The 20,413-nt window shown below is 38.4% G+C and overlaps 1 protein-coding gene across 3 annotated transcripts in view; it reads right to left on the bottom strand.

The window, feature by feature from the left end:
- The window catches only part of AP4E1 (adaptor related protein complex 4 subunit epsilon 1), a 564,842-nt gene that overhangs the window by 82,352 nt on the left and 462,077 nt on the right, over window positions 1-20,413 (bottom strand). For all 3 annotated transcript variants that reach the window (XM_044077456.1, XM_044077457.1, XM_044077458.1), the window contains exon 19: window positions 12,471-12,661. In XM_044077456.1, the coding sequence (XP_043933391.1) occupies window positions 12,471-12,661 (191 nt within the window). The remainder of the gene's footprint in view (window positions 1-12,470; window positions 12,662-20,413) is intronic.

The raw sequence follows: 20,413 nt of genomic DNA, 5'->3' as shown, positions 1-20,413 counted from the left end.
AGCCTTAATGCCCTTGGGTCCCTGTGAAATAGTCTCTGGATCCGCAAAAGGATTTTTAAAAAGGAACTTGTGAGAATCGGGAACCCTGTAATATCGGTCAGGTTTTCTGGGAGCAGGAGGCAAAGAATAAGGGGCCAAACTAGAGTCTGAAAAGGCATCATCAACCATATCTAGTACAGGAGGTATAGCTAAAGGCCTATGCTGAGGCAGGAGTAAGAAATCCCTAAGCCTCTTTTTTGAATCCGAAAAATCCTGGCTTGCCCAGTGGAAATGCTCTGTTAGAGTATGTAAGGTTTCACCAAAAGAAAAATCCTCTGGAGGGGAAGCAGAGGGAATAGAGTCCTCTGCATCAGAATCCTTATAAGTATACAAGGGCAAATCCAGATCACCAGAAGAATCAGAAAAATCAGAATCCTGTTCAGAAGATTCATAAACAACTTCAGTCCTAGGTCTCTTAGAAGGGGGAGGTTGGCTTCCCCTGATTAGAGTTATAAGATCTTCAGCCATTCTTATCATTTTTTTTTTAGGCATAGAGGCCTGAGCATGCGGCCTGGGCGTCGGTTTCTTAGGCATGGTTCGAGATTTTGGCCTAAATGAAGAAGGAGGTGTCGACTTAATATGCAAGTCCGTAGGCCTGAATACACCCCCAGAAGCCGGTGCCCGCACAGTGGCTCCAGACCCATCCAAGGTAGAGACATCTGCAGGTTCCACAGTTGAAGCATCTCGCTGCATACCAGACTCTGAATGGGTCTCAGTAGAGGCCTGCGAGTCAGAAGTAGCGGGTATCAGGGGCTGCGAAAGCGCCTCACTGAGTACCAGTGAACGGCTTAGGAGAAGTGTCATCGGCAGCTTTGGACCTCGGCAGCCTGTCTCTGTCTTTATCTTTGCATTTTTTTTCGGAATCCCGGTAGTTGGATAGCTTACCGATGACATTTCTGGATAATTAAACCGAGAACCGAAATATTTAGAAGTGAAAGTATACCGATGACGGACAGTGCACTAATTAAATAAAGCACAAAACCGACAGCAAGGTACGTCGTGGTCAGGGCCTAGGCAAGGAATACAGTACGAATGAATATCTTTGTGAGGTATTTGCTTTCCACAAGTAATGCAATTATTAACTTTTACTGACATCGGTAAGGAGCAAGAAAAAGTTTCCCCAATGGGGTACTTAGCTTTAGTTGAAGACTTCGGTTCTGAAACTCGAAAACGAAAATTTCAGGAGTCAGCGCAAGACAAGAAAGACTGATGTAATGACGTCGGCTGCAGATTTTATACCCCTGACGACCTGACGTCATGGAAGAAGGGACAGCAACCAACGCAAGACCCAAGACTTTGTTAATCAGGCCGACTGAGGGCTACTGCAAGCAGATAACCCAAATGTAATGACTGCAACAGTGAAACACTAAGAACATCAGACTGTATAAACCCTCTGAGGAGTAGAATGTGGGGATGCTCCAAAATAGATATGGTGGGTGATGGACTGTGGATCTCTTCCGGGGGAAGAACTCAAGCCAACTAATATGTAGCTACCTGATATCAAGTCCAAAATGATCTCATCTTAGTGATGGTTCTTCAACTGCAACCTATTCAAAGAAATGATGTCTTAAAAAATCCTAAAGGACAAGGAGATCAACGAAAGGAGGAAACAGTGCTCAAAATAACACTAATAAAACAAAAGAAGCACTAGGATAGCAGTTTCCACTGATATAAAGTTTAATTTAACACAACCACGTTGCCAGCACCAACACCACATACATAAACGCTGAAACACAGTACGTTTTCATCAGTAGTATCACAGACGTCGTCAGACAACAGATACAGCAACATGACCTTTAATATATACCATTCTATTAAACCTTAATTAAATAAATTATCTAATTGTGTCCAATAAAAATTATTGTTGAAAACCAGTGTATAAAAAATTGTAAAACTGCCAAATGCTATTAAACATTTTAAATGTTCTACACATTAAAACTTGAATAAATACATACATAAATACATAAATGTAGAATATTTTAAAAACATTAAAAAATGTTAAAAAATACACTTGTTAAATGTGTAAAGAATGTTTAAGTTGTTGTTGTGTCTTTCGGCTTTTCCCGGTTAGGGGTCACCACAGCAGAACTCCGGTCCGCTAATGATTGGCAGTAGATTTTTACATGCCGAGTTGCCGGCCCTGACGCACAACCTTCAACGAAGGTACGCCCATTCACGCATGTCTCCACACAGAAGACGCTCTAGCTGAGAATCGAACAGGACGTCTTAACAGTGAGGCGACAACGCTACCGCAGCACTGTAAAGAATGTTTAAGAGTATCTATAAAATAGCACCATCTAGTGTAGAAAAAGTAAAAGGACAAGAACTTGTATCGTATTGCAGCTAGCATCAAAGCCATTCTAAAATATGTAAACATAAAGATGATAAAAGTGTGTTTAAAACATGGACTTACATGTATAAAAATATAGTTGTTTATAACTTAGCAGATCTTAATTTTAAAACTGGGGCAAGGGAAACCATGTTGTTTAAACATGGCCACCTGTTAGTAGGGTTGCCAGATGTCCGGTTTTTGATTCAAAACCGGACTTTGGTTTTGACTGATGTCATCATGACATCAGGTCCCTCAGGGCTACCAGCCTGTCGAATTGAGCTCCACTTCCGGTAGTCGGGGAAGCAGAAGCCAGCATTTAAAGGCAACATTTTCAGAATGCAACTATGCAAGCGAGCAACAAGAGTTCAACTTTGATCGTAGTGGCGGTAAACAAGGTGTTTTATCTATATTGTTAACCCTGTGCAACAGAGTTGTGTACCTGTTCCATATGTATGTATATTAAAGGAGGTGGGGCAGGTGTAGCCAGGGTAAGGCTCCTGAAAGACTTAACTTGAGACTGTACTATGTGACTACCTAAAAGCAAAAACAACTGGATGCCTGAACTGCATAGTGATTCTGTGGTCAGAATAAAGCTTTCCAGATGTGACCTCAGTGACAGTAACTGCCTTGTTTATCATCTAGACTTTGACAGATTGTCTAAATGCAGTGCTCATTCCCTTACCATGAGGCTGAGATGCAGGCTTTTTTCCTTGTTTACTTTGCTTAGAAGTAAGCAAGGGCATCCTCTGGTATGCATTTGATGAACAGACTTGATTATTATAATTAATGTTAAGACTATGTCCATTTGTCATTGTATTGTTCTGACACTGTACAAAGAAAGATGCTGTTTTGATGCATGCTGCAAAGTTTGTAGTTTGAAGCAGATTTCAACACCTGCAGTCAGTCATGTGTGTTGTGGCTTTTTAAATGCAGTCATGTGATAATGTGTGGCTTTTTATAAGCACTGTCTCACTTCTTCTCTGCTTTCTGAATTATCTGTTCTCCTTAAGACAGAAAAGCTCTGAATGATTCATGCAAGGGATATGATAAAAAATGTAATCAATTCCTTGTATGTGTGTTCCATTACATTGGTCAAGAATGTCCCAAGTAGGTCACTCCACCAAGGATACTATTATGATGGCTGAGCACCACTCTGTCTGGTGTGCTGCTGCAATAGAGGTCCATTTCAATGGCATCATATGGCTTTGAAGTTCAAATGATTGTGACCAAGAAGTGCTGGATGTAAGTTTTTGGAATACATTTTTGTATTTCTCTAAGTTCTTGCTCTTAGCTCTGTGTAATGGGTCACATTTCACTGCTTTTTTCCTTAGGGTTTAGACTTGCAATGCTTGCCTGATCTTTGCTTGAGATGTCTCAAGGTTTTTTTTGAACAATCTTATTAAATATTGTCTGCACAATCCATATGTTAGATTGTAGTCATACCTCTCAACCTCTTAGAACAAGAAATCTGGACAAAGCCATACATAAAAGGGGGATAAAGGCCACAAAATAAGGACATTTTTTTAAGTATTTCTTTTACAAACTTTACTTAGAAAGTTGATATAGTAACAGAAAGTTGATATAGTAACAGGTTTTGAATTAGCATTATTTTTCTGAAGAGTATAAAGCCTGAAACTCAAATGTATGTCATTATTTTTTAACTGAAATCTTTAATGATATGCCACAAATTTGCCAGAAAACCACAGTTTTATGAAAAAAAAAATGAGGTAAAAATCTAGACATTCAGTGAATTTGTACAGTTGAGATGTATGAGTAGTACTGTAGGCTACAAGCTCTGTTTGTCTTTCCTTGGCCTACAGTTTGTCTTTCCTTGGATTTTTCTCAGCCTTTTCAGCTTTGCATGTGCTGTTTAAACATTCTGTATATCTCATGAGGATAATTCAGTCTTCATTAACCTTTTAAGCACTTGATCTGCATTCTTTTGTCCAGTTTATATTGGTATGAGCTTTGTGTACTTTGTACACTCCCCTTTTTTCTGTGATTGATGGTTCAGTCCTGTAGCTTCACAAAAGCTAAGACTCAGTGGTATTTCAAAGGAGAGCAATGGGGACTGTAATAATATAACAGAGATGACTTCTAGTTGTTGTTGCCTATGATAGGGAGGGTAATGCCCAGAAGTTGCTCAATTCAAGTTTTAAGCTTGGGAGTGTTCCTGGCTAACCTGTGTGGCTAATTTATATAATTGTATATACTTTGGGAATGGCAAGAAGTAAACATCTGGGATTTGGTGTGTGTGTGTGTGTGTGACAGGAATGGTGTCCGTTTTAGAGTAAGCAAGGTACAAATGATAAATACTACTGAAAGATGTTCGAAGAATGGGTGAGGTAAAATTCAATATACAATATTACACTTCATTTTTCAAAAGCTGCAAGACATACATTTTCAGGTCTTTTATTGATGTAAGAAATGTTATCATCCCAAACTTATGATGAGGTCACAAAATGGGTGGGGCATACCTGTTAGCTTCTAAGATTAATTGCCAGTAAACCTCTCTCTATTCAAGTTGGGTCTCCCATGGACCACCCCTAACATCCTTGGGGACTTCTTCTAACAAGAAAAAATGTAAAATTAGCATGTAGTCATGTTAATGTGTGTTTGTAAGGTACATTTCTAAGGTTCTCTTTTCTTATATCGTATGTATGCTCATACATCCTTTTCCTGAGAGTTCTCTCAGTTTTGCCCACATAGAATAGAACGCTTTGCACTTTCCACACATTGCTATGTACACTATTCCTCTGGTGTCACAATTATAATAAGATTTTGCTACTATACTTTTATCCCTGCTGTTCACTATTGGCAAAAACCACATTTGAAATGGCCAAGCCTGCCTTTTCTACCACCACTAGTCCGATTGTTTTTCTATTATGTCCTTAATACTACATATCCTTTCCTGAATACATATTTAAGGGGTTTGTCAAAAATGGATCCAAGATCAGAAAAACTAGCAAATCTGTTGTTCTTTGGTAAAAATTTCTTTGATAACGTGGGCATCTCCACTATAATCCAAACTAAATGCGTGATCCTGCTCAGTAGTAGTCACTGCAGTGTCAGCTGTAGTTGCACCAGGGCTATATATAATACCTAAGATTGGAGCAAACCTCTCATTCCTACCACTCAAAACTTCATTGTATATTTCATTAATGGGGTGCTCAGGGTACCCCCTTTCTAAAAACATAGATTTCAATAAGCCACTTTCACTTAGAAAGTCTTGGTCATCCTGCTACCATGCACAAATTGACCTTTCACTATACTTTTCTGAAAAAATGGGTGCGTGCCTGAAAAATTAAGTATGAGTTGGAATATGTATCCTTCCTATGCACTTATGAAACAAAACCTCTGTCCTTCTTCTGAATTGTGACATCTAAATAATTCAAATTATTAAACTCTAAACTGTAAGTGAATTTCAAAAAACGAGTAGTTTTAGATATATAATCAAAGAATTCAAGAAACTTACCTTCACTTTCAATCCAAAATAAATAGATGTCATTCAGAAAATGTTTATACAGAACCCAACAGTCCTTAAATCTTGAACTGAAGATGAATTTCTCTTCCCAGCCTGAAAGTACTATATTTGCATAGGTGGGTGCACACATAGCTCCCATAGCTACCCCTTTTGTCTGACGGAAAAATTCCCCCTCGAAAAATATGAAGTTATTGTCTAATTTCCATTAACTCTAACAGCACATATAATTCTTTGTCCGAGAATTTTTTCTCTCTCTTTAGTCTCTCTAGACCTTCTTTGTGGGGGATAGAAGTAAACAAATCTATCACGTCAGTGGTAACAAAAATGATGTCGTCCCCCTCCATAAACTTTCTGTAGCACTCTCTAAAAAAAAATCCCAGTCATGCAACACATTTGTAGCTTGCATAGAAATATCTTTAGAGACAAAATCAACAAATTTAGCTAATGGGGCTGTGATAGAACCACTTGCTGCCACTATAGGTCTTAGGAATGGATTATCTATGTCCTTATGGACTTTAGGTATCCCAAAAATTGAGGGCACTTTTGGCTCACTGTTGTGCAAAAAATTAAAGGTGTCCATATCTATAACGCCTTCCAGTACTAGGTCATTCAAAGCCACGTTGATTTTTTTATAAGCAATGTTAATCCCGTTTTTAGACACCTTCACATATTTATTCTCATCTAAAAGGATGTCCATCATCTTGCCCTCATATATAATTGAGTACATAATGACCGTGCCTCCCCCCTTGTCTGGCTTCATTATTGTAATAAATCTGTTTGACCTAATATTCTTAAATAAAGTTCTTTCAGCCCTTGTTAGGTTGGGCCACATCCTATTTTTTGAAATTCCTTCCCTCAATTCTTTTTCTACAGCTATTTCAAAATGTCTTAATTGGGGATGTAAGGGTGGGTTCCAAGTACTTTTTCTTTTTAAACTGTTCTGATATTTATTATTTCTTTCAAATAATAACTCAAGGTTTTTCTTCCAAATGAACATTTTCAAATCAATAATTGACTTGCTAGTGTCACATTTTTTCTTAGGTGCAAATTTAAAACCTTTTGTAAACAAGTCAAAATGTGTCTTAGTGATGTCTAGGTTGTTGTAATTAAATACAGTGTAGCCACAAAAGTTCATCTTACACCATATTTGCATATTTAAAAGAGTGCTTGAAATTGAATATTGTTCCCCAATTAAGAAATTTTGAAATAGCTGTGGAAAAATAACTGAAGGAAGGAATTTCAAAAAATAGGCTGTGGTCCAGCCTAACAAGGGATGAAAGAACTTTATTGGAGAATATTAGGTCAAACAAATTTATAAGAGTAATGAAGCCAGACAAGGGGGGAGGCACGGTCATTATGAACTCCATTATATATACAGATTGTCTTCTGCAAACATTGGTAGGGTCCCCTTGTGGGTAAGACTACACAATATTTGGTTACCATTCACTTCTGGTACACAGCATCATCTTTTTTGAGGTGTTGGATTGGTCTAAAGCAGAAAAATAAAGCAGCCATGGATGGTTTCATACAGACCCCTTCAAAGTGGTTAACACCAGTCTCCTCATACACAATCTTTAACATCTTGACAACCTCATCCCAGAAAGGAGCATCCTGAATATCCTGTCTCAGCTCCTCCTTAAAAGACAAGAGCCTGGACACACCATCTATCTTAGGCATATACCAGAGGCTGCTGTCCTTGCAACAGCATCAACACTGTGAAAAATAAAACAGGCTACACGAAAGCCGCAAAGTGAAGCAATTAGAATAATTTTCTCTACGGAATCCTTCACCTCCGGATCAGGCAGTTACCTCAGCTTGTCCAGAGCCTGGTGAACTAAAAGGACTGGCTTATGAACAGGTGAGACAGACAGTCCAAGACACTAAAAACCAACAGTGACAGATTTAAAAAAAAAAAAAAAATGTTGGTCTAAACATTTATGACCTTAGACTCTACATGGTAGCAAGATGCTGGGGTCTCTGAGACACATGCAGGCTTGAAGACACGTCTTGGAGGTCTGCACTGGAATGCCTTGAAAGAAAGAACTTCACTCGTTAGGAGTTCCCAGATGGCATTTGTTTTTATTAACAGCTGAAGTATCAAACTCAAGATGACTGCAGGCCACAAACAGCTTCCAGAATGGAGTGGAGGGGAAATTACTTGGAGAATATCACTATTCTTCATAAAACAGTGACCAAGTATTTTTTGCACAGAATACAGAGAAATACAAATCACTGCAAACAGGATCCTTATCAGCCTGTTTATTCAAACCAGAAATCATTTGAAAGGAATAATATTCAACTCTCTCTCTCTCTCTCAAAGAAAATAACCTCAATCCTCTTGTATTCCGTCACCCTCACAAAAAGAAGTCAGAGAAGGATGGAAACATCTACTGAAAGGAACTCATAGAAGGATGGAAACATCTTCCTCAAACTACTTTCAGAAGGGAACACTCTGTGCTCATCAAACATCTAATGAGCTGGTGAGGAACAGCATGCATATGGAAAGGGGTAGTTGATGGGCATCTACTGGAAAGGGAGGCACACATAAGAGATGGTACAGTGGCACAGGCAAGTGACATGCCTGCACAGGGTCTTTTGCTGTTCACTAAGGGTGCAATCTCACACCTGATCAATCAAAAAATGTACACAGGTCAAATAAAATTGAAACTATTGAGATAGCAGAGGAAGCCCTTCAACTATTTTTGGAAAGACAAAGACTCAGTGTGGTAAGGATGAGGAGGTGAGAAGAAAATGCCCCCAATGCTAAAGTGTAACCTCAAACAACTCATTGGAAGACTGGTCTACTTTAGAAGACTGACTGCAGGATCCAATATAGGACATACAGTGCTCAAGTCATAGGGCTGAAATCTCTAGCGTGACAGCTGCAAATATGCCTCTTTTGCACATGTCCTTCTCTTAGCCAATGATAAGAGAAAAGTCAGTCTCTAGCTAGGCTGTGGAAACTTTCTGAATGGCAAATGCTGAAAGCCACTGAAGTGGTAACTGTTGATGAACAATGTCCTGTAAGACCTATTTTTTGTTCCCTTAACCTCTCCAATTCATTATTGAAGTCATGAACACCACCTGCTCTTTCTAGCCTCCCATATTAAACATAAGCTAATAAATAAGACCCTATCAATACAATATAAGAAATCAAAGCAAAAAGAACAAGAACATAAACCAGGCTTCATATTTCAGGTTTAGTTTTATTACCTTTTGTCTCAAATGTTTCATCAGATATAAAAAGTTCAATGTTTTTGTGATAAAAGAGGACATACATTTAGAAGATGAAGCCTTGCTTGTGGCCTTATCTTTTTAGCTTCCACAGCTTCTAACACTGCTATGCTGCTTGTACGGAAGCCTTGAGCTTCCCATGACTTCAGTCCTTGGAAGGAAGACTGAATGTCTGGCACTTGCATTACTCTACTGTGTTCCTTCCCCAAGTAGAAAAAGTACCAGTGTGGATGCTGGCTAGAGTTCTGATGACTGCAGCAACACAAAGGTTTGACGTTCTTCAGCACAGGACATGGAAACTTTAGCATATGTTATGTTAGGATGAAACATGGACTGTTCAGTAGAAAGAAAATAAAATGGTAAAATGGGGCCAGAGTTCCATCTCAGACCTGACATACAACAAAACATACTTCTGAGGGACAAGCTATTTCCCAAACAAAAATCAGCAGCAAAACAGACCAGGCACAGGTCATCTCTAAGTAACTTATAAAAAGCAGTATATAACTACATTTCCTAAACGTTTTCTAAACGGTTCATTTTTTTCCAGCTTTCTAATTTTTTCTGTTAAGGAATCAGTGTACTTTTTCCAAGAGGCTTGTTTGAAGGCTACAAAATGCAGCATAGTATTCTATAAGGGGATGACAAAATGCAGTATTGTACTCTATAAAGGGTTGGAACAGTGAGGTATAAAGTGATATGATAATCTCCCTAGAGTGATCAGACATGTCCTTTAGAACTGGTGAGTTACTGAATACACCTTCCTAACTTTGGTCGATATAAGATTGTCAAAGATCAAAATGCTGTCTATCACTATGCCTAAACTCTTAATGGTGACTGCTTTTATAGTTCATAGAAAGGTACTATTCTAGCTGCTCTTGTAGGCTATTTTAAACTTAGCCAATATCCCTTTTTGTGCTCGAAATAACCTACCTCATTGAGTTAGCAACTGGTTTTACCCATTCCATGGTAGATTATATATCACCCCTAATGAGAATAACTGGGATCACTCCATCAATCCACAACCCTTTTTTCCTCAGTTTTACACACAGGATCGGGGTGCCACTTCAACAGTGACAATCATCTAGAGCCAAGGTTTACACCACCAGGTGGCTAGCCCTGGCATGGTAGTTCAACCACACTACGCACTCACACCTATATCCAATTTAGAGTGTCAAATCTACCTACTGCATGTCTTTGGAATGTAGAAGGAAACAAATGTGAACAGAGGGATGACATGGAGAGACTACACTGAAGGCACCCCAGCCGAGAATCAAACCAGGGAACCTATTGCTGTGAAGCAGCAATGCTATCTGGGCGAGTATTTTAAGGGGAAAGTCTTTGTGAAATGCTATTTCTGTGCTTATTGTCAACAGCCAATAAACAGGGAGAGGGAGGGAATTATGATCTATTTATTTTTAATCATAATTGCTGTCACTTTTGCCATGGTGATATTATTAGTTCTGCACCAGGTGTGCGCTTTTTTTGGTAGAACGCCTTTTAGAACTTAGTGTTTTATTGAAATAACTGGATTATGAAATTTATACTCATTAATACAGTTAGTAATCCATACTTCTTTTCCCATTTTATGCCAGAGAAGAGCAGTTCAAAAAGAAGTAACCTTAGTCCAGACCCTGGGGAATACCACTGGTAACCCTGCAGGAACAGACAAGTAAACTCACTGCCATCATTTGTTGTGTCCTTTTGCCAGAGTAATGTTTAACCCATTAACAAATGCAGTTCTTACAGAATTCATTAACTTATCAATTATTCCCTTATTAGGAAAGTAATGAATTCTTTAGGATGGTTAATATAGGCAGCACGCACTGTCAACCCTTCATTAAATGCTGCTGCTACTTCTTCAGAGTGTCACAAGATTCAAAAATCAATGTCTCCCATTAACAAAGTCATACTTTTCCATATGTACCATCAGTAGAACTTCAATGCTCTTTTAGATATGCTCCATTATGACTCTTCCCATGATTTTACATAGAATTCCGATTAGGATGATGAAGTGCTCCACACTGAGAACTGGTACCACCACAGCCTGCTACCATAGGTCAGGGATATGTCTACATGCCAACATTTTATTTAACATAACTGCCAGTGGTTTGGTCAAGTTGCCCTTAATTCTCTGTGGGAAACAATGTTATCTGGTTCTAAGGAAACTGAGTTTTAATTTATTTTACTCGTGGCAACAGTTACCATGTCGGTAGCTATACAAAAGTGAGATGATCTCCCTGTTTCAAGAACACTCTATACAGAGCATTTCCATTCTCTTAGTGTACAGCCCTCTCTCCAGCACTGGAAGGTCTTTTCTGCACTTATTCTTTTTGTATACATGAATTGAGCCCATCACATTGTAGGTGAATTGGACTTTTAGGATACTGCTTGTGTTCAAGTGATGTGCAATTATAAGGTTATCACATCATAAACACAACTCACTGTAAATTCTCAAGAGTATGCCCCAAGCTGAACAAAAGGAAGTTTATATAGTTGGATTTGACTGGCCCCATGCAAATAATCTCCCTTTTAACACCATATTCACATCTCTTCGCCAGCAACACCAAACGCAAGAAGAGTTGATCTGCAATACCAACCAATCAGGTTGGTCCTCCCATATCCAGGATGCTAGCTAAATATCTTAGTCACAAGGAGCAAAGGTGAACATAATGACACCTTATTGTAAAGACCCATGCTTCTGCATGTTTGCACTTTCAAACCACTATTAGAAGAATCAGTAATACTGACATTAGTGTTCAGTTCTGGATGAAAGAAGGTCCTGTGGCAAACCACAAACAGGATTGATTTCAAAAAGGATGAACACTGTATTCCAACATAAATAATTTAATGTTATTTAATCTGTAGTACTACAATGTTGAATTTTGTAATTTGCTGTGTAGTACTATAAACTGTAACTACTTATATAAATAGTGTGTGTTGCAAATCATATTAACTTTGCAATGTGCTGTGCTTCTATGCCTGGGTCATATCTAAAAAGGGTCCCAGGACAACCCTGCCTACCTGGTCAATAAACACAACTTTCAATATCTTCTGATGTAGACATGGAGAATCAAAACCAAACAAAATATTGTAGATGTAACCAGGATCCAGAAAGGGTTCACTTGATAAGAAGAGAAGATGGGACTCTTAAAACATTAATTATCTTTCTGAATGCCTTCTTAAACAGGGACAATGCAACACAGATTAATTTGCTTTGCACAAAAACACAAATGCATAAATCCAGAAAATGGCATCCCCTCTGTAAGTAATAAACATATCTATGAGATTATTACACCTATGAAGAAAGAGGATAAGCAGTTACACAAAACTAGTTTTCTGGAATTATCATGTACATATTTTATCAATGAGGTTCCAACATACCTGATGAAATCTGATAATACTAAATTTACTGTAAATTGTAGCTCAGTAGATAAATCGTGATCCAAATGGTATATTATATGACCAGATAAAACCTCCTGGGTGCATGGTCTTTTCATCTGTACACAATACTGGCAGCTTAATGAAGTGTGGGGTTCAATTTTTTCAAAATGACAGTTTAGGTTCCCAGTAACCTACAAAAGAATAAACTTTTCTCAGTAGTCATACCTTAACACTTGTAGCTCAACATTTAAACACTGCCAGTTATCTTGAGTAAAGATGAACTATGGACTATAACTTTGCTCCTCAAAAGCTTTAGAAATCTGCACAATGCAAGGCAGTCTTGAAGCAAAGTAGGATTAGCAAAAAAGAAAAAGAAAAAAAACTGAAAAGCTAAAATCTTCCCAGTAATTTAGAATAGCAAATCACTGTCTTGCCAGACAGGAACATCCAACTTTCACTTCACAACTGTGCAATGCTATCACAGCATATAATGAGACAGAAGAAGTTATCTTAAGAGCGGATGCTCAGATAGCCTAGATTTCTCCACAGTACTCCTTAGCCTTAAAAAAAGTCAAGCCCCATTTTACTGGAATTCTTAAGTAACCACCCCTCATACTCACATAAAATATTCTGATTCAAACTTAAAAGCACACTCTACTCCAATTATATGTTACAGTACAGATAAAAAAGCACTTCACACTATTGTTACATACTGCATTAATACGGCGATACACTGCAAGTGCGAATTCATGCATGTAAAATTGTAAATTAGTACGTAATAAACAAATTTGTAAATATGTTGCATCCATTCTGAATGCTAAACAGCAATAAAAAAAAGAAAAAGGGAAGAATGCATAAGCACGTGTAAAAATGTTTCTATAAAGGTGTATCCATTCTCAACAATAACATCTCAACAAGGAAGAAGTGCTTACATAAATAAGAGAAATACAGATATTATCATCACCATCATCATTACAGTGAGAAGAAATGACAATGGCAGGTGTCTAGATGTTTCAAGGAAGAGTACAGTTGTGGGGGGCACTTAACATAACACTAGATCTCTGAGAATGAGGTCACTGTAACAGTAAAATCATAAGATTTGGGTTTACCCCGCTTGTGTGTCCCATTTTCCTAGCCATAATTTCTACAAGTAGTGGCAGCTTTCATGTCTGCTTAGGAACTAACAAGCTGTGTTTCACTCCATATATATATCGAATCTATATTACTCTGCCGAAAAACCTTGACAGTGAACACCACTTCGTCTACATGTATTCCACGAAATTCGCTTCTGTGATTTGCTGAATATTTAAAGGAACAAATACTTGCCCCACAACCCAACGGAACTAAATCTAGTTAAACCAATCCCCCCCTGGTGTGGGGGAGTTGCACACCCCCCTAACTAAATATACCAACTCCAAGATCGCACTACCATGGAGAAAAGGGCAAAATTGTGTGATTGGCCAACCACATCTTTGCCCTTTAAGTATTCAGCAAATCGCGGAAGTGAATTTCACTGAATACGTGTCGACTGACTGGTGTTCGCTGTCAAGGTTTTTCAGCAGTGTAATATAGACCCATCTACTGTCACACCATGTTATCCTTCAGTTCTTCACGACTGTATTCCCTATAGAGATGTTTACCTGTGGCACACAGGCAGCAGTAATGAAACATTGATATTGGCCAATGTATATGAAATTGTATACAACCAGTGTCTTTGTACCCAATGCCACAAAGTAAATTTCTTACTGTAATTTTCCTTATGTGTAATACACAAAAAAAAAAAAAACTTGAGATGCAGTTAATATAATAGCTAAGTGTGCAGATGTAAAGATATACAAACCTTAATGTCCACACTAATAAACTAAACAATTTTACTATAAAAGTCAGTAATAAAACTAAGTATTGAAATACACATTTGTTTACCCAGAATAACAAGAACCTTACTGTGAAATAAGATATTAGCTAACCTGTTAGAAACAATAAAAATAGTTCTCTTGCTGCCTAAAAGCAAATACTCTGAATACAAAGTGGCATAATGGAAATGGCTGCTGTAAAGATAATTTAAAAAAGTTAATTTTTAGAATCTTCAGAATGAATGCAGGAACAATATGACAGTCTTCAAACTGAGAACAAGAGAATGTAGGAAGGGGAAATTTTACTGTTACAGCGACCTCTCCTCAAAGATCTACTGTTACGCTAAGTACCTCAAGAAACTGTAACATCTCCTTTCAGTTGCATAAATCAAAGCATTAGGGTATGTTCCCAAGCAGTACATACTTTTCCAACTGAGACTTTTCAGGGAAGGTATACAATTTTGGATTGTGGATTTTTGAAACTGCATGCTATACTGAGCTGGAGGCTGGCTTGGTTTCTTTGGCATTATTTCTACACACGTTTTAGGCATTTGGGTGTTGACCTCGTTTCGTTATTAGTTTTTATTACTGAGGTTCGTCTCCTGTTTCTGTGAGGTGGACAAGTGCCAATAATTCACAACACAAATCACTGTTGTGCTACAATCTGCCACTAATGACTGACAGTACAAAAACTGAACAACAGAAGTATTAAAACCCATTACTTTGTGCTGACAGTCTCCAGCACAAGCAGAATGCTAGTATATAAACTCACCCTATCAGATGCATAAGCTAAACCATCTAGCATACTAAAACTATTCAAGAGTTGAAAAGAACATTCTAATTAGAATGAACTGAATATAATGCAGCAGAATTCTCATGAAAAAAAAGTATAGTGTTAGAACAGATTACATTAAAACTAATGAAAGTTGGTTGTTAAAACCTGTATAAAATATATCCATTTACAACTGTGAAAGCACAGTTAGTAATGAAGTACACGAATGTAATTATCCAAATAAAATGGGGAATCTGTACCATCATGATGTCCTATAGTGCTATAAATAAATAATTTCCAAATTTAGGAATTTGTACTATTCTATTAGAAAAATCTAGTATAATGTACTATACTGTACATACCAGCCCTGTGGCTCTGGCAGTAACCAGTGTAGATCCACTTAGACTAATCCTTCTCTTCATCAAATGACCACTTCCTGATATATAGGAAACCACTTCAAGTTAAATTAGATAAAGGATCAATGAAGGCATACAGCGCTGGCATGAAACCATAAAAACATGACAAACTAGTAAGTATGAGGAAATTTCAAGTTATGCATTCAGCAAATAAGCACAAATTAAACAGAATCTAATAATCATGAACAATAAAAAATAATAATGAAACTGACCTTGGAAGTATCCAGAAAAGTATTCCTGAACAGTACATACTGGCATGATACTTTTGTCATAGTAAACTGTGTTCAAACAGGTCAGCAATCAATAAGGCAACATTAAAGCCCAGTTTTGACAAAAGCATAATAGAGTTTATGAGCCTTTATCAATGAATTTAACAGAAATAGTAAACTTCAAGAAGGTATTTATTTGGGAATGATTTATTAAAGATTAAGTTGTTTTATGAACTTATACTCATTTGTGCAGATATTTTTCAGAGATTATTTTTAACAGACCACACGTATATTGTATTATCAGATGAGGTGGTATGATAATCTGGCATTTGACAAGTAACTAATGATAAATAAAGCAATTACAAAAATATTTTCTGAGGAGATGGCCACTAGGGGGTTTGTATAATGAGAGCAAGTCCAAGTACTTCCAAAGTTAAGGTAAAAGGGATCATTTCAAGTTGAAACTTATTTTAACTTTTCCATGGAATATGACAACATTGGGATATGCTCTTATTTGCTAGATTCCTGGAAAATAAATGGCTTTCATTCTTTAAATACTGGCAAATATCTGTGAAATTGAGGAGCTGTAGAATATTTGGGAAAATGCTTAGCTTTCAAATGAAGTATCTGGGTTACAAGACCAAAATCAAACAAAACTCAATCCAGAAAACACTTCAGATGAACCTCTGTAGCAAGACTCGCCTGAAGCATTTCCTAGACTAACTTTTTGATATAATTTTTTTTGGGCCCGTCAAACCCCACAATGTGTGGACATGCAAATTTCTGCCCTCTTATGACCTTGTCAGCACAGTGTAAGTGGACTGTTTGGCTAACCTTTAGAAACACAGAATTGTTGTACCCAGTTGATGATCATAACCATTTAGGTGTCGGCAAAAATATCCTATGAACTAAATCTAAGAATAAAAAAGGTCACACAGCCAATCCACAGCTAGTGGGATTTGGCTTTAGTGGCCTGATTGTATCCATACATAGACTTAACAAAAAGTCATGGGCATTCAGAAGTCATACCTCTCATTGTTGAATGTCCATTCATGTCACTGTCATGTCACTGTTGAAGCTGACTTTCATCATGGTGGACTTATGACTCACAGAGACAACAATGGAGCTGTTTACCATGGTTCAGACCTGAATTCTATCAACAAGGATGTTTCTGGCATCAGTGTAAGGTCCCAGAAGGCAGCTAAAGATGGGTCACACCAAGGGAATCGCCCCTGTTAATGGGGGATGTCTGTATCCAAAGTACAATGTTGAATGTTCATGGGAAAGGAAGAGCAGAGGTTATTAATGGTGAAAGACTCTTGCTAGTTAGAAAGATCCAGACAAAAAAAAGATAAAAGCAAATATCCAGAGCACACTCAAGCAAATCTGCAGTCTGCGACTACCACTCTACCCATACAGTACAAGAAGGAATCAGTACTGCAAAACTAAACAATGATATATATTCTGAGCCTCAAGAGCAGGGTCAGTCCACCCAGGCATTCTACTTGTATTTTTTATGAGAGTGAAGCTATTCCATTAGCAGTATTTCTTAGTAGTTCTCAGCATGCTAATAAAACTAACTGTTGTAGCCTTGTGCCCCCCCCCCCCAGCTAGTGTAGTAATCCTAACTGTTCAACAGACAGTATACATTTAATTCAGATCCCTGTGACTAAATTAACCATCAAGCAGCCCCTTCTCAGTGCTTTCTGCCTTAGTTTGTATCACTTGGAGGCCCACCTGTTTATTTGCATCTCTATACATTCCCCTTCATTTCTAATGTCTCTCCCTACTTTAATCTGTGCACAAACTGGTTACTAATCAGCAAGTCAATGTGAAGACACACTCCCAACCTTAATAAAGTTTGCTGTCTCTTCTCTCCTTTGCATTCCACCTGGTTTACATCCCTTGTGCTATCTCCCTCCCCCAATAATAAGTCTATATTAGAATCCTGCTGAGCATGGAGCCATCTTTAAATTTCTAGTCTCCCACCAGGACAAAAGTGCTCTTCAGCAATTGCATTCTGCTTGCTGGTAAGCCATTAGACCTCAGGAATTTGTTTAAAGTGTTCAGATTTGTAAAGTAATACTTACTTTTTACTCTTGTCTTGGTGGGCTCTGCCCTGCTCCGTTCGCCCTCACTAACGCTCGGGCTCTCTCCGCTCCCCTGCCCCCTATTCCCTCCCGCCCCCACTACCTCTACATTTATAGTAATCACAGCCACACCCACAGCTCACCCTCATATCACCTCCACCAATCACGGCTCCTCAAGTCAGATCACATTATACCACACCAACTTGCCCCACAAAAAATACTCCCAATCACTCTCATTCCCATTAGGCATTTTTCACATCACCCACACTACTTACCCATCCACATATCGTGCAATCCTATAATTCCTATTCAGACCCCCACCTATTACCATCTTAAACTTTATATCCATGACTATCACACAACTAAGTCTAGTCTGTATTCTCATAATTCTTCATGACACCACAAGTTATCACTCTAGCATTATCCCTAAACTTAGTAGCACAACACTACATTATGCACTCTCATATACAGACACCACACATTATAATAATATCTGTCCACAATTGTTCAAGAACTACATAATGGACCAATTCAGAACTAAACACATATGCTCTCATTCCTACTCCAAAAAAACACAATACTTTCTAACACTCCTCACTAAACTCCAACATCTGTATCACCATTTTAACACCAGGCTCACCATAAGTAGGGATATCCACCCCAACCCAGACCCAAATCTATCCTGTCCAACACAAATGTCAGAACATAACACCCCCACTACCTTCATCCCTGGGCAAATCAACAACAGCAGCAAAACCAACCATCTTTTAATGCTAAATATTAATATTAGAAGTATCAAAAATAAAATACCTGAATTCCAGGCCACAATAGCACACTACTCCCCAGACACAGTTACTTTAACAGAAGCTAATTCAGAAGTTCTCTCTACCGGCTACAATATCATTAGACAAGACAGACCACTTCATAAAGGGGGTGGAACTGCCTTACTGTACAAGTCCAACTTAACTGTACGTCAATTACCAAACTCCTACCCCTCCAATAATTGGGACATACTTATCTCACAACTTCACCCTAAAAAGGTCATCACCACAATTGTGATCTATATTCCACCTGATAATACACCTGCTAACCTTGAAGACTTCTTATCCTGGTGTTCTTCCACATACTCACAAGAAACCCTTATTCTGCGGGATTTCAACCTAGATTGGTTCACCTGCATATCAGAGCCACCAAGTAATCTAATAAATCTCCATGGCTACCAGCAGCTAGTCCAAATTCCAACTAGATGTGATAAAAAATCTAACAAGGAATCCATCCTTGACTGGGTCCTAACAACCCCACATTGTACCCCCACACAGGCAGTCTCCCAGACACCATAAGTGACCACAACATAATATACTTTATACGTAGTAGAACAAGCATATGCAAAACCACTAACTATATATCCACTAGAAACACAAAAAAATTCTCTCCTGAGGTCCTCAATACTTTACTCTGTAACTGTGACTGGACCCCCCCTAAAACCCTCCCACTTGACCAGGCTGTAGCATATTTCAACAAAACATTTCTACAACACCTAGACACTGTCGCTCCATTGCGCAAAATCAAGGTTAGAACCTCTACAAACCCCTGGCTCTATAAAGAAACCAAACAGATCCTCAAATGCAGAGACACTGCCTGGCTTTACTATCAAAAAAACAAAGAAACACAAAGACTAACTAAGTACCAAGAACTGCGCAACCATGCAAAAAATGCATTAGGTTGGACAAAAAATCCTACTACACGACGTTACAAACTAAATACCAACACAACCCCCAACAATTTTGGAAAAATGTAAACCAGCTACTAAAACCCACCCAAAAGGCTACTCCCAAACCAACCACCCCTGACACTAAAGTTCCCATCGAAACACGATTCAACTCCCACTTTGTGAACTCAATTCTATCCTTAGTATCACAGGACAGTTCCTTCCTCACTATCCCCCCAACACAAATAACACTAATACAAGCTTTACCCTCAAAACAGTTTCCACCACTTCAATCAAAAGCATGCTCTCCAAACTAAAAACCTCATCAACAGCAGCTGACCTACTCCCCAGCTATTTCTTGAAACTCACAGCAGATGCTACTGCTATCCCAATCTCCACTCTCATAAACAGATCAATTGTTGAAAACTATGTGCCCAAACTCTGGAAAATATCCTATGTTACACCCATACATAAAGGTGGGACCTCCACTGAACTTAATAACTACAGACCCACTGCTTTACTCTTCCCCCCTGGCCAAAATCCTAGAAAATGCATCCATACCCAGATGCTAAAATATCTCCTAGACAGCAACATCCTGTCACCTACTCAGCATGGTTTCAGACCTGCCCATAGTACCACTACAGCCCTCCTCTGCTTCACAGACACAGTAAACCATCTCAAAAATGACGGCCTGCAGGTGTCAACTCTTTTTTTGGATATAGGTTCATAGGTTAGTACTAGGCTAACTGCCCTTGCGAGCCATTTTAAGCCTAGCCAATTATCCCATGTGAGACTCAAACTCTGCACCTTATGTTTGTAAGGCAAATACCTTAACCATTAGGCCATCCTCCCAACCCCCAGTCCCCATATGTCCAAAGCATTTGACACAGTCTCG

This window comes from Protopterus annectens, chromosome 7.part0, assembly GCF_019279795.1.
Source record: "Protopterus annectens isolate FY-2018-M chromosome 7.part0, PAN1.0, whole genome shotgun sequence".
Lineage (NCBI taxonomy): Eukaryota > Metazoa > Chordata > Ceratodontiformes > Protopteridae > Protopterus > Protopterus annectens.
This window is presented reverse-complemented; position numbering and strand designations above follow the sequence as displayed.